We start from the raw sequence: 14,497 nt of genomic DNA, 5'->3' as shown, positions 1-14,497 counted from the left end.
CACGATAGCTTATTCTGGTTTGTGCAGCTATTACATATTAGCCTAGAAGGAACGGGAGGTAAAACATTTAATTAACAAACTTACATTTATTCAGCTGAAAGCCCCAACTAACCTACTCTCCTTTTGGCAGGCTGTAGAACTGATTTTTTTTTTTCACATTTTTTACTTTGAACTACATTAATGAGTGTGTTAAAATACAAACTGAAAATGAATAGCATGTTCTGACCTTTCTGTTTTGGACTCGCTGTCAGCCTTGCTTTGTTCATGCTCTTGGCCGAGAAGATGTAGTTCTTCTTGAAGGCGTCTCTCCCGCTCCACACTTCCCTGGTAAAACTGCATCTCTTTCTCCAACGCCTTCACTTTATCTTCCAGAAGCTTAAATTCATGGAGTATTAAATAACTGACACCGCAATACTTGCAAACAGTCTCATCACGAGGCATCTGGGAAAACAGAACAACAATATATAATCATACCAGGCCTCAGGGGCAACGTGTGGATCATTCTTGTAAGGCAGAGGTCTGTGTGCTAAAGGCTTTGGGCGTGATTCATTGAGGATCTTAAATTAAGAAGTTTCTTATTTAAGTCTCCTGGAAAAAACCATGTTACAATGCAAGGGATGCAAATTAGTTTTCTGTTTTGTACATAAGTTAAATACTGACTGTTTTTTCATGTTTTTTTAACATGGTTTTGTCCAGGAGACTTAAATAAGAAACTTCTTCATTTAAGATCCTTAATGAATCAGGCCCTTTATCATTAGCAATGGTGAGAAAAATACCCAACAATGTTCAATTTGGGGACTGAATATACAGGGTGATTCAAAAGTCGCAGTACACCCTTTTATTTCAAAAACTCTACAGGAATTGGGCCGATTGGCCGATTTCAAGATGGCACCCATGTTTGGTACATACCGTAAAAGATAGACCACGTCACCCATACCTTACTGGAGTATTCAGGTTTCCTAATTTCCTGTAGAGTTTTTGAAATAAAAGGGTGTACTGCGACTTTTGAATCACCCTGTATATTGCCATATGTGTGCTCGCGTTGTGTTTCCTGCGCTTAAAATAAATGAAACATGTAAACCTTTTGCCCATTAAAATGTATGCAACAGAGTCCTTTAAATAAAAATGAAATTGAAAGATAGACCAAGATAAATTAGGCCACACCCCTGATCTGGCTATTTTCTGCTAGGTAAAGACCCTTTTTGTATGCAAGCCCTTTTTTGACATAAGAAAATCAATAGTTTTAGGGGGTATATTATAAGGTCATAGAACAAACCCTAAAACTTGAGGGGATAGAAGCTTTTTTGTTGTTGTTCAGCCCCAACGTACTGCAAAAAGCACAAAGCGATTACATACTTGCTTTAAGACTGTACTCAATGTTACACGGAACTCTTGTGTTACAAAACTAAATAAAAGCTGTGTTTGTATATAAATTGGATGCAAAACTTGTGCAAATACAAACATTGTATTATCCTCTCTTCATCATTGGAGGACTTCTCCCATTGCAGGTATTCAAGCTGCTAGCATGGGTGTGTTGTTAATGTATGTTCCATCTAGTTAGATGACAGCAGCTTCTGTGGCAAAAAGATGTCACATTCAATACATATTTCTTGTCCTATGTACAGCTCCAATCTCCAGTGTGGAACAATCTCCTCCTCCTCTCAATCAATGATGATTAATAAAGTCATTAGTACAGTACTGCGACAAGAGTAGGGTGCTGTAAGGTGAAGTCCGTCTGGCATCCCCCTTTCGTAGGTACCTATGTTATGTGTATGATATAATTTCTTAAATATTGTGGGACATGTGGGACTTATGTTACACTGGTTTACTATGTAAATGTATCCCAAAGGAACTAGTCACCCAGCTGTGTCATTGCCCAGGCACTATGTTCAAGCTCACTTGTGCCATGCAAACTGAAAAAGCTGAACGCTACCACTTCATACAGCAAGACTATGTGCTTTATTGGCCAGCTAAATTTCACCACAAATAGTAGTCGGTCCAGACTTTACTCCCATTGACAAGTATCCCCCAGATCTTCGTTATTGTACCCTTTTGACTGGCTACCACTTTGTTTTAAATGTGTCTTCCAAGACTGCTACAGCAGGGAATCCCCTCCTAGGTTGAGAATGAGACCAAGACAGGACAGGGAGAGTTATCTATTGCCCTCCCAGTACTTAGGCCATGCCATCTTGGGAATCCAAGCGGGAATAAAATGAGACATACCTGAGAGCTGGCATATGTTGATGGACAGTACTGACTGGGAGTTACAGGTCCTGTTGGACTGTTCAGGATCTAGGAAGAATTAGCCAGAATGCTGCTGGAAGACTCTGCTGGTCTTGTGTTGATGTATGTCAGCCAAAAGTGGTGTCTCCTTGGCAAAGGACTGCTCAGCTACATCCCTCATCTGGACAAAGGGTGACGAGAGAGCTTCCTTTGAGTAGTGGTGTAAATGGAGTGAACGACTGGTAATTCTGTAAATGTGTTATAGGCATTTGGTGAATTTTTTAATGCGCTTAAGTGTAACATATTGCTCAGCAAGATTCAAGGGGAAAAAGTGCTTTGTGGGACTATGTGATCCACTCACACAGCAATGTTTGCTGTGACCCCCCTGGTCAGAGGGTTGTCTGAACACAGAAATAGATTACATATAAGTTCTATATGTATTGTGTAGACAGGTGATGACCCAGTAGAAGTACTTGGGGAGGTTAAGAGGGTAGTTTGGGAATTTGATAAGCTTGCCTAAATAGGTGAGTTTCCAAGGAACGCTTGAAGGTTTAGAGGCTAGAGTCTTGTTATGTGAGGGAGGGAATTGCACAGTGGGCACAGCTGGAGAAAAGTCCTGTAAATGCACATCTTAAAGTGGCCGAGTTGGGAGATCTTTTGAGGAGACATATGTTTCACACACAGAACAATCTAAATATAAAAATAACATAATATATTGTGCATGCACAAAAAATAAATCTTTTAATAATTATAGTTTAGTTATAAGGTGCCACAAAGGGTCCACAGCGCCATACATAGAGTATACAGTAAAACAGTACAAGGCAAAAACAAAACATTACAATAAAAGCAAGAACAGTGCACAAAACATAGGCAAGTCAGTAGAATACACAGCAAGCGAGAAGAATTTTCAGGAGGGGAGGGTGGTCTACATTGTCATAGGCAATGGAGAGATCAAAGAGCATAAGTAAAGAAAAATTACCATTATATTTAACAGCAAGAAGGTCATTAGTGACCTTAGAAAGGGCAGTTTCTGTGGCGTTGAAGGGACAAAAGCCAGAATGCAGGGTGTCATCTTTTCATTGTGCTCGTTCAACCAGCCCACTGACATAGAGATACAATTATTTTAAAATACCGGCTATCAAAATGATCAACCTTGGACGATAATATTTAAAAACAATCTTTTTATATAGATTGCATTGTTTAAATTGTGTGTGCTACGCATGTAGCAGTAATTGTAAGATCTCCTCGAATATGATCACATAGCAGAAAAAAATGGTTGCGTTTGTGGGTACCTTGAGTAAAAGTAAACAAAAAAAATAACCTTATAAAAAGGTGAAACCTTAAACAGCATTTAAGCTGATCCACTGTGCATCATATTATTTTAGTTATGTTATTTTCCAACATAACCAAAGACAAATTAGAGACTTATGCAACATTCCGTTACTGAGAAAAGGCTTTTATGTTGGGAAATTGCTGCTTGTTCTCTTCTAGCCTTGTGTGGATATTATACAAAGCCTCTGGTCCCTGGATTGACCCTGAATTTAGAATTAAAGTAGTTCTGCCATTTATTTTACTGTTGTTAGTGGAAAATACAAAGTGTACTCAGGAAAGATGGATATATGATCTGCTATTCAGAAACCCAAAAAACGAATGCCGCTAGTTCCAACATGAACACCATTGTTGACTTTATTGAAAATATGGACAACATGAGCTGTTACGTGAGGTTATCACTAGAAGAACACTGTGTTCGTGCACTGCCACTTTTTTCAAATTAGAACACTTCTGCTGAACTGTCCGTTCCAGAATGTATAATCCTACTTACCGCTCCAAAAGCTAAAATTAAGGTTAACACTGTGTAGTCTTCAGCTCAGCGGTTTTTCTGTTACATTCCAGTAACCCGTGATTTGCAACACTCAATATGAAAAATTACATTCTTTCATTTATTATGCATCTTCTATTATAACAACTGCTAGCACCATTCAATTAAAAGGGCTTCCATACATAACACTACATGATCCCATTGTAGCAGCTTTTCAGCAAAAGTTCCCAACTACTTATTGTCCCAATAATCTGTGCACTATATGGGTGTTCTTTATATATTTAAAGTATGAATTAAAGACCAGTATAAAACATTTTGTTTGTTTTTTTACAATTTAAACACTTAAGTGGTTTTGGAGACACGTGGGGGAAAAAAGTTTTGCACTTTTTACTTACATACTTTCTTGAATGATCTTTAGTGAATTGTTGGTAACTTGAAAATTGTAACTGATTTTCTTTAATGCTTGATAAAAGACAGAGTGGTACACCACACCTTCCTTAATGCACAGCTGTTTACTTAAGTGTACCAGGTGGACAAAATAATGTAGAATTCAGGAGGCAGTCACTATATGGTAGCCAGGGAAGATGTGTATCCTTATATGAATATGGCTCCCACAAGTTAAGCAGCAGGAGGATTTTCTAAGCATACTGGTTACCTACTGGGATGTGTCCATCCCCAAAGTACAAAAGAGAAAGAAAAACTTGATCAATTTAAAACTGCTAAAAAGTGTTGTGGAGAAGGGCAGAGAACCCCAGAAATAGAATGCCCTTGGACTATCAGCCAGCAAAAGAGACCCAAACCCAAATCATATCGCCTGGCAGGGGTTAACGTAATACTTTGTCGGGCAAGCGTGAGTGAATGTGCACATGCATGATCCGGCTGGTCGGTTCATGCATGTTTTGTGGAGTTCAGACTTGGGCTTTCAGTTCAACTTATTAAACAAAAAGATACTGACCAGTGAAAAAATGCAAATGAGCTTGTGATAACAGAACAAGTATTCTGGCTTTAGGCTGGGTGCACACTACAGAGTTTTCAGACGATTATCGGGCCAATCAAATGATAAACGACCGTTCGGCCCAATATCAAAGCACACTGTATAGTTTCATTTAATTTTTAAACCAGACTAAAATGTTGTTCAACGATGGAACAATGTCGTTCCAATTCTGCAGTGTGTATGCACTCAGGACCGGCAGTGTCCATAGATCTCTACGGAGTGTACACAGTCACAATCTGTTCAGCCAATGGTTATGGAAGATGGAGAGCACAGATCTGAAGGTAAATCTTGTAAAATGTGTATAGTGGTTTAGTGTGTACACATGAATCTGCACTTTGTTTTAAGTAGTAAAATCGTTAAAGACATCGCTTCAGGAGATATTTTGTACAATGTGTATTCAGCCTTACATGAGTAAGCTATCACTGGAGTGACTGGCAAACCTTAGCACCAAAAATATGTATGGAAACAATAAATTATTATAGCACAATCCAACTAATTATAAACATATCAGGTAACCAGCACTTCATAGAATAATAACTAGCACAATTTAGTCCATGAAAGAGCAGCTAAAAGATAGTACTTATCCAGGGACCATGTCCATAGAAAGCCTGATAGTGGTTTCAGTGCTGTACAAAGTACTAATTATATATTATATATATATATATATATATATATATATATATATATATATATAGTAAAGTCAATCATGGGGTCCCCCGTTAATAACTAGATCCCTCAGCAGCATCATTATCAGTAGACTTTCTTGTACCTTTGGTCACACTAAGATTATGAAAGTGAACAGTTTTATTTAAACTTTACCATTTGAATTTCTTCCGGTAATGGATGTATTGGGATATGCTTCTCCATGTCCCCAGCTTCTTCTGTCAGACTATTAGAGAACTGTAGAGAGAGAACAATCAGTTCTGCATATAATGCCCGGTATTACATCACATAAGGAAGACAAGACAACTTCTGAAGACTACATATGAAGAGAAACTATTGCACTTTCTAACACTAGCAGTGACTCATTGCTATATCACCTAACATATGTATAACTGTATTAAGCAGGACAATGTTATATGAAATAAAAGTGCAGGTTTATAACTTCATATCAAACTCTGCCTATAGTTTGTATTTAGAAGAGTCTTCTTTTAGTCTGATTCCTCCCAATAGCACTCTAATATATAAAAGCGAACACGTAGGACATTGAAAAATGTTTTGTCATTTTGATTATTTTTTTTGTACATTTTGTTTTTTTAAAAGAACATGCTGGCAGAGCTGTTCCCCACACTGATAACCAGTAATTAGTACTTCCTGAAAGCTGAATGACAGGGTCAAAAATACAAAATCAGTTCTGCAATTCCTATTTCATAAGTCCTAGCTGATGGTGCTGTGTATGTAAGGCTGGGATCTCCTGATGCTGTTATTTGCAATAATATGTGAAAACAACACATATATAGTAATTTACAGGATTAAAGTAGACTTTGGTTAAATGCTGGAATATTAAGAAATGAACAGTGGCTACAGTTACAGCCCTTACCAAAACACTGAAATGAAAATATGCCACAATGCAGTTATTGATTTCCTACACTTCCCTCTTCCTAACAAGATAATACAGTTATCCAAGCATCTCAGGAGACTAAAATGGCAAATAGTAGTTACTATACATAAAAATCAATATTTATAGTTTATATATCCTCAAAATGCTACACCTAACAAACATCTTAACAACACAGAACTATTGTTAGTTCTCCTTGTTTGTTAAATGTAGACATTATATCACTATCCATAGAAAACATACTCAATCTTATTTTCTTAGTGGGAAATATTAAAACGCATTGGTAAAGTGTGATAAGAAAAGTGCTCTTCTAGGGAGTTATTGTGTAATGTCCAGCGCATGCATGGCCTTTACAGTCTGAATGGACAATCTCCATGGTTACTGCAGACACTGACAGAATGCCAATGTCCTCTTGTACTTTGTGGAAATCAATTTATATTGTCACGCACCAACCAGACTCCCCCAGCTTAAGCTCGTAGACCTAGCAAACAGAAGATGTGTGCCAGTGTTCATGCTTAGAAAAATATGAGCTGCTCCTACATAAAAATATATTTTGTAACCTAAAAAGCACATATTGTTATTATTATGCTCTATATATAATGTTTGAATACATTCCACAGCACTCTACTGCAGGAGGATACACCAAGAATACATTAATAGCAATACAGGAGCATAACTTGAGATTAAAATATGTGCGAGAGCCCTACACACTTTGGAATCTAAAAGGAAACAAGGCAAGTGATAAAAAGGCAAAACTGCTTCTTTGTATAAAGAAGTAAAGGTTATAAATAGTGAAGTGCTCCAGATGCAAGAACAGGCCACCCAGCTGATTACTGACAAACCAGGGAAAGAAAGTGCCCATAAGTACAGATCTAAAGTAGATCTATAGTACAGATAAGTGAGGAGTAGCCAATAGAGAGCAGGCAATATAGTAGCTGCTAGACAGGGTAACTAGAGAATGTTATTAGCTCATACTTGACCACTCTCCCGAAATTTCCGGGAGCCTCCTGGGAGAGCAGGCTGTCCTCCAGCACCCTGCCAACTCTTAGCAAAGTGGGCGGGGCGGGATATCGATGACACGATTCGCAACAAATTTTGGCCCACCAGCATGATGATGCAATTGTGGCATTTCTGCACGGGGCGAAACCTAATAATGAAACTCCCTGCCCCATGCCCATCCGTTGGACCAATCAGAAGCCGCAATCAAGAAATTGTTACAGATAGAATCCCGCTCATGTTACCCCAGTTCCAGAAAAATAGCTTTAAATGTACAGTATGTGTACACAGACATACTATCAATATGAACGGGTTAAAAAAATAGCATAACACAGAATGCTCATGATATACTTACTATTTACACATTACAAAGAAATCTCTATTGAGTTTGCTTTTCTTTTCATACAAAAGCATTGGTAGCCAGGTTTACCTATGCAAAATTAATTTGTGAAAATAAGAAGATCACTACCACTTGCCAACGCATCAATGCACTAAGGCTAGGTACACCCTGGAGCGTTTTCGTCCAATACTCGGCCAAATCAGCTGATGGTCGGAAGTCGGGTTTGTGTATATAATGACACGATGGTCGAAAGTCGTTCCAAAGTGTCGATTGTCGGCTCATTTGGTTGGTCGTACTGTTTAATATTTTCCGACCAATAACCGACCGATCATGTAATGTCTATGCACTCATGCTCATGATCTCCATAGAGTTTACAGTCGGGCTCTTTTCAGCCGATGTCAGCAATGAATGTCCCGGTGAATAGATGTAGAAGGGAGTGAGTGCTGTAGAAGGAATAATTCATTTGTTCGTTCTGAGACAGAAGGTTTTGTTGCAGAGTAACAGAAGCTAATGAAGTTCGTTAGGACTGTGGATAGCTAGAACAAGGCAGTTTTAACCAGTGTGACAATGTGACAATAATGAATGAAAGAGTATTGTGCTGTCATTCTCTGAAGACAAGAGGACCAGACTGAAGGTAAACCGTGTCAGTGTATATGGATGAATCGTCAGACTGATCGGACTTTCAGTCGTAGGTTCAATCGTTTGAGATAACACGTCGGTCGGAAAATTCTTCAGTGAGTACCTAGCCATAGGCTAAATACAAGAAGAGGTGTTTTAAATAGCTTTACACTATGCTTGATTTGCATTATATGTCATCAGAAGAAATGATGATATGCAAATCATACAATTATTAAGTTTGAGGTATGAATTCTAAAATAACTTTAAAAAGTTTAGGTGGAGTTCCTACATTGCAATACCTCATTATCCCATGAATAATAGGAAAAATAGGTCAGAGTCATTTTGTGGTTAGTATAAAACCATTCATACTTCCTCCTCATGTGCAAACTAATAGGGCACATACCTAGCAAGACACAGAAGAAAGAAGTGTGGCATTGTCTAGCAGGCCTCTCAGTATCATCCGTCTTTGTTACTAGAAATGACAAAATGCCAAGCTAGTTTTCCCAGTCTTCCCTTTGCACAGTGAAACTTAGGGCTCAGAGGCCTATCTGAGACAAAGCTACACATGCAATATGACTCATGTCATCAGGGAGACATTTGTCTGGTCCACTATTTCCTATTTACTTTTTAACTCAATTAACCTTGGTTCAATGAAGTAAATGATGTGCAGTAAAACAATCCTTTTTGTATCCAATAATTAACTGAGTCCAGGAGAATTCAGTCAAAAAGTGGCAAGAACAGGCCAGTCTCCCGGATAAAATGGCTCATGTTGGCATATGGGCAAAGCTGTAACAAGTGCAGCAACAGTATATTGCATATTGCACAATAGTTAGGTGCTTGTTAAACATTATTTTATTAAACAAGGACTTAAATCCGCACCAAGCAGACAAATGGGCAGACTGGTTCAAACAACTTAACCACCCAAGACGTTACAAAGTTAAATTGAGTACCCTAATAAATCATTTACAGAGCAGGTATATACCTAGGAATATTGATCGCTAAAGCTGGGTACACAATACAGAAATTTCGACTAACTTTTTATGCCGAGCGATTTTACATGTGACCGATGGTCCGATCGCTCGGTCCATGGACTGCATACACACTAGCCTTGTTTAGGACGATAAAGGGAAGAGCGGACGTCCCTTTAGCGACTTTTTACAGCCATGTTGTCGTCAGCAATGATTTTAATTTCGTACACACTGCAGCGACATTTGCGGGAAATGTAACGAGATACCAAATACATTAGCATAAAGGGGCAGAGCTTTCACTATAGTTAGCACCCAAAGCTGCATAAAAAGAGAAGGCTACACTGTCTCTTCATTCATTCATTCATCTAAAACAGAAGTTTAGTAATATACATTAAATTTAGAAAAACATTTAACTGCTAAAGTGCAATGCAATGAATATTCCCTAATAATAAAATCCCTTCGTATGTAATGGAATACTCCATTTTCGGCGTGCATCATCGCTGATTGGTCCACAGCAGAAACAAACGCCCATGTCTGAGTGTATAAAATGACAGAGGAACCTGTTTGGCGCCGAGGAGCGTCAGAAGATGGCGAGTGAGCAAGTGTCAGTGGGGGTTGCGGGTGAGGAGAAGATGTCAGTGGGGGTTGCGGGTGAGGAGAAGGTGTCAGTGGGGGTTGCAGCTATGGAGACAGAGACGGAGATGGAGATAGAGTCAGAGATGGTGCTGGAAGGACCAAAAAATGGTGGAAAAGTTAAGGTGGGAGATGGAGATGCTCAAGAAGAGCAAAGAGCAAGTCCAATGAGCCCAAGAGAGGTGGAGATGATGGTCAAAGTACTGGACCAGGACGACAACGACATTAAAAAAGGTCAGTAGCACGTGTAGTGTACCTGTTAGAAGGACTTTATTTCATTCTAGTGTCACATAAAGCAATGTAAACTAGTTTGTAACCTAATTTTTTTTATGTCAGAACGAAGAATTAGCGGTGAGAAGGCCGGTTTAGATACCACTGATACCACTAATGTTACACCTGTTATCAAACAAGAAAAAATTGAAAAAGAAAAATATACTAAAGAAGTTCTACACAAAGGTATTTCAGTGAACATGTATAGACAGCTAAATGCATTGGGCACATACCTGTACTGTTATAATAACCAAAATGGCGCCTGTTTTCCAGAATGCTCAGAGGTTAAGCCCGCTATTATTGCGATTTCGCCACAGGGACCAAAATATAAACTGATTTAGAGCAGTGTGAAAGGTGAGAAAATGAGAGTATTTATGTCGTTAAATATAAATTACAGATATAGAAGTTAAATGGTAAACATTTTTTTATTTCCTTGTAGCGTAGATAAAGAAATCAAAGTGAATAGAAACCCAAGCGACATCAAGACCTGTTCTGCCACAAACCAGTAGGACCTTTAAAAATACTAAATACTAAAAATAATACTCTGCAGTACTCTGCGCTCTGATTGGTTTGGGTGCGCTCACTTATCATGCAGATCTTTCAGACAGCTGTGTGTGTTAAAATTTTTGTACCTTTTTCCTGCAATACAAATGTTGCTTGAGGACAAACATTTTTGAGGGTGCAAAATTGTGACAGGGAGATGTATAAACTGAAATTCATTTTAAAATAAAAGAGAATATCTTTTCTCCAAACTAAAGAGAATATATGAGAGAAAAATGTAGTATGGTTTAAGTCTTCACATATTCCCATGGTAAATGGCTTAAGACAATTAGTCATCTTTGGGCAGGCGCTCGAGGATAAGAATTTAGGAGAAGCAAGGTTGGTGACAGGTACAGATAAGACAGCCCCCTTCCCCTTCAATCTTCACCTCCAGTAACCCTTTTAAAATACAAGTTGGTGGCAGGGGGAAGGGGGTAAAAGGAAGCCGAGGGGGCGCTACGAGCATATTGGCCTAGGGTGGCCTGAACTCTTACTCAGGCTCTGAGCATCTGTCCAAGAGAACTAAAACCATTCAGTGAGTGATCAAGGGTCCCAACCAGGGGCGGACCCAGACATTTGTCCTACCCCGAGCGATTTTAGGGGGGGCGATTTAGGCCCCGCCCCCTTTCTGTGTTCTAAGGCTGCCGGCGGCTGCACAGTATGTGCAGGTCCGTTTGGCAGTGACAGTGTGCTGCCCCGCTGCTCTGATTGTGTTTAAAACACAATCAGAGCAGCAGGGCAGCACACTGTCACTGCTGAACGGACCTGCACAGTATGCAGCTGTCAGCAGCAAGCCCCTGGTAGGGGGGGCGATCGCCCCGAACGCCCCCCCCGGATCCGCCACTGGTCCCAACACACTCCCACTAGGAATATTTGGCTTCGAAATATCCAACATCAAATGTTTATTCTACGTTAAATTGTTTGGATGAAATTCTGTAAAAAATAGGTTCTACACAGCAGTCACAGTCCTACCGACTAGTGACGGGATTAGTTATCTGAATAGGTACTGCACCACCAAGCTCTCTGGCTGCACTGAAGTCATATGTGCCAGTTGTTCACGTGTAAATAAAATTAGGTACTTGTTAGTTATCCCGGCACAACTGTAATTTACCAGTGTCCCTTTGTGCCAAAGTTCTCTTAAAAAGTTTCTGACCGCAGCCAAGAGCCTCGAAAAAGGACAAGAAATGGCAGCTGTTTTAACTCACCCACTACCTGGTTGATGTTATATTTTATTCCCTAACACGAGTCATGCAACAGATTTCTAAAAAAGTAGTTCCAATGGAAGAAGCATTGTGGCTGCGGAACAATGACCTCTGTTAAATTAACCAATGACAAAGTTTATATTCATTTGCTACATTTAGCCTGTAGTTTGGTTTAAAAATTGGGATATTACCAAAGTTTGGTAAATTCTGGAGTAGTCCAAATCCTAAATAATGGGACTATTTATTAATATGTGGCGATAGGGCTGATATTCTATCGCTGCTTATTGGGGCTAAGGAAAATCACCTGTTACCATAATTTATTATTAAAAGTTTGCAGAGGCAGCTGGGTGATACTGGCCAGGAGCAGTATGCAGCCCCCCGGGCTGGTCCCATAGTGGGCTACCTTGGTCTGCATTTTTTTACTTTAAAATGTTCCTAATAGGCTGATGAGTCAAGTCTTGTCCCCAGGCTAAAATTTACCAGACCTCCCCTGGCGGTAGGAGTTAACTTATTGCCTCACTGGACAGTCTGGGATATGCGCATGTGTGATCCAGCTGAATGGCTCACGCATGTGCAGTGTAACGGAAGCCCAGACTAAATATTAAAAGTATAAACCTACAATAATAATAATAATAATGCAGATTAAAATATTTTAACAAAACCCCCTTTTATGCTTATTATAAATAGACCCTACAGCCCTGAACCAATGTAATATTATTTTAATCTACACAGCAGATACACAGATCTGCAAGAGACAGAAGTTAGAGGGATGGGATAGTCTGGATGTAGGTGTCTAAACCACCCTTAATACCACTATTATCAGTGGAATTAACCAATTGTAAAGCGCTACGGAATATGTTGGCGCTATATAAAATAAACGCTGATGATGATGATGTCCTTGTATTAGTTTATTACAAATAAATCAATAAATCACAGAAACCAATACATATCTTCATTATTACACGAGTAGTAATAATTAAAAACCTATGATTCAAATTATAGTATTTATAAAAAAAAAATGCACATAGATCTTTATCATTAATGCATACATTCAACCGGAGTCTAGGCTATGGATTTGTTACATAAGACATTTATCTCTGTATTTTTCATTTAACATGTCTTTATTTCCACGTCACCTTCAGAGTTAATTTACTGCGCACATTGTACAATGTGTAATGAAGTAACGAAGCCTAAAAAATACAACCGACTGTCGCCAAATGAATGAAGTCTGCATCGGGCAATCCCAGGGCCCCGTGTAATGTATGACGTATGCACATACCCTGGTATCCAGGCTCAATGCCCGGCAGCGGAGACTGCCCGGTAACCCGCACAGGACGCCGTGTATCAGTCCGCGAACACCACGTGTTCCACCTTCTCCTAACCGAGGCGTCCCTCGTAGTCATGGTAACACGGTTTGACCCCAGGCAGCCTCCTTAGCAGAACGCCTATGACGTCAGCAGCGTGTGATAAACTGTTAACTGTGTCTGGCAGGTTCTGCACTAAAACCCAGCAGCCAATCAGCGTACAGTGTCTGACCAGCTCTGCACGGATCAGAGCTAGTTTTATTTTACAGTGGGTATAAGTTTATGTTTTCCTGCATGTCATGTCGTTTATTATAATAGAGCAAACAGTTACAAACATGTAGTTAGGGCAAAGGTAATTTTGCAAAGAAGTGAGACAACATTTTATATTAGCCTGCTTTGTTAAAGCAAAGATGAGTATTACACAGTCGTTAGAATGACTTCAAGTCAATTAAGAGTGCATTAGGAATGTACCAGATTAAAGAGCTTCAGATATGAAGAATGTAGTCTTATCGCTTTATAAGTAGTGTTTAAGAAGCAGTTATGTTTATAAGAGCTCTTATTGCATACTTGCGTTATGAAGTTGCAATGAGCCAAAAATACAGATAAAAATACAGATAAAACAGCTAGAATGGCTATTGCAACTCCTCTCTCAATTTATCGAGTTGTTAAAGCAGGTGTAATCAGAGATTTCTCCAGCCCTAGTGTCACGAACAGCACTCACCTGAGTCTGTGTGATGCATATGTGACACAGGGTTAACCACTAAAACAACCACCTGGTCTGTCTAAAATGATTAAATCCTTCCCTATCTATGCCACCCACTAGCTTTATTATACTAATTATGCCACCACCAAGGTTTTTTTCGGACAAGAGCTGACACTCTTATTTAGGAAGCCTTCGGTTCTCCCTAGCATTAATCTAACACAATTTACTTTAATCAGAGTTCACATAAACCACAAGGTTTGCACAGTTTCAATTATGTAGCGTCTGGACCAAACTGTCGCGTGAATTCGTAAGAACACAGAGACTAGAAC

The 14,497-nt window shown here is 39.3% G+C and overlaps 1 protein-coding gene across 1 annotated transcript in view; it reads right to left on the bottom strand.

The window, feature by feature from the left end:
• LEKR1 (leucine, glutamate and lysine rich 1) overlaps nucleotides 1-13,608 on the bottom strand; it is a 137,730-nt gene extending 124,122 nt beyond the window's left edge. The window contains exons 1-3 of the mRNA XM_075202047.1: nucleotides 13,441-13,608; nucleotides 5,856-5,936; nucleotides 227-441 (exon numbers count right to left, since the gene is read on the bottom strand). Of these exons, the coding sequence (XP_075058148.1) occupies nucleotides 227-441; nucleotides 5,856-5,903 (263 nt within the window). The 5' untranslated portion in view covers nucleotides 5,904-5,936; nucleotides 13,441-13,608. The remainder of the gene's footprint in view (nucleotides 1-226; nucleotides 442-5,855; nucleotides 5,937-13,440) is intronic.
• Between the last annotated feature and the right edge of the window lie 889 nt (nucleotides 13,609-14,497).

Source organism: Mixophyes fleayi, chromosome 3 (genome assembly GCF_038048845.1).
Source record: "Mixophyes fleayi isolate aMixFle1 chromosome 3, aMixFle1.hap1, whole genome shotgun sequence".
In the NCBI taxonomy this organism is placed as follows: Eukaryota; Metazoa; Chordata; class Amphibia; order Anura; family Limnodynastidae; genus Mixophyes; species Mixophyes fleayi.
This window is presented reverse-complemented; position numbering and strand designations above follow the sequence as displayed.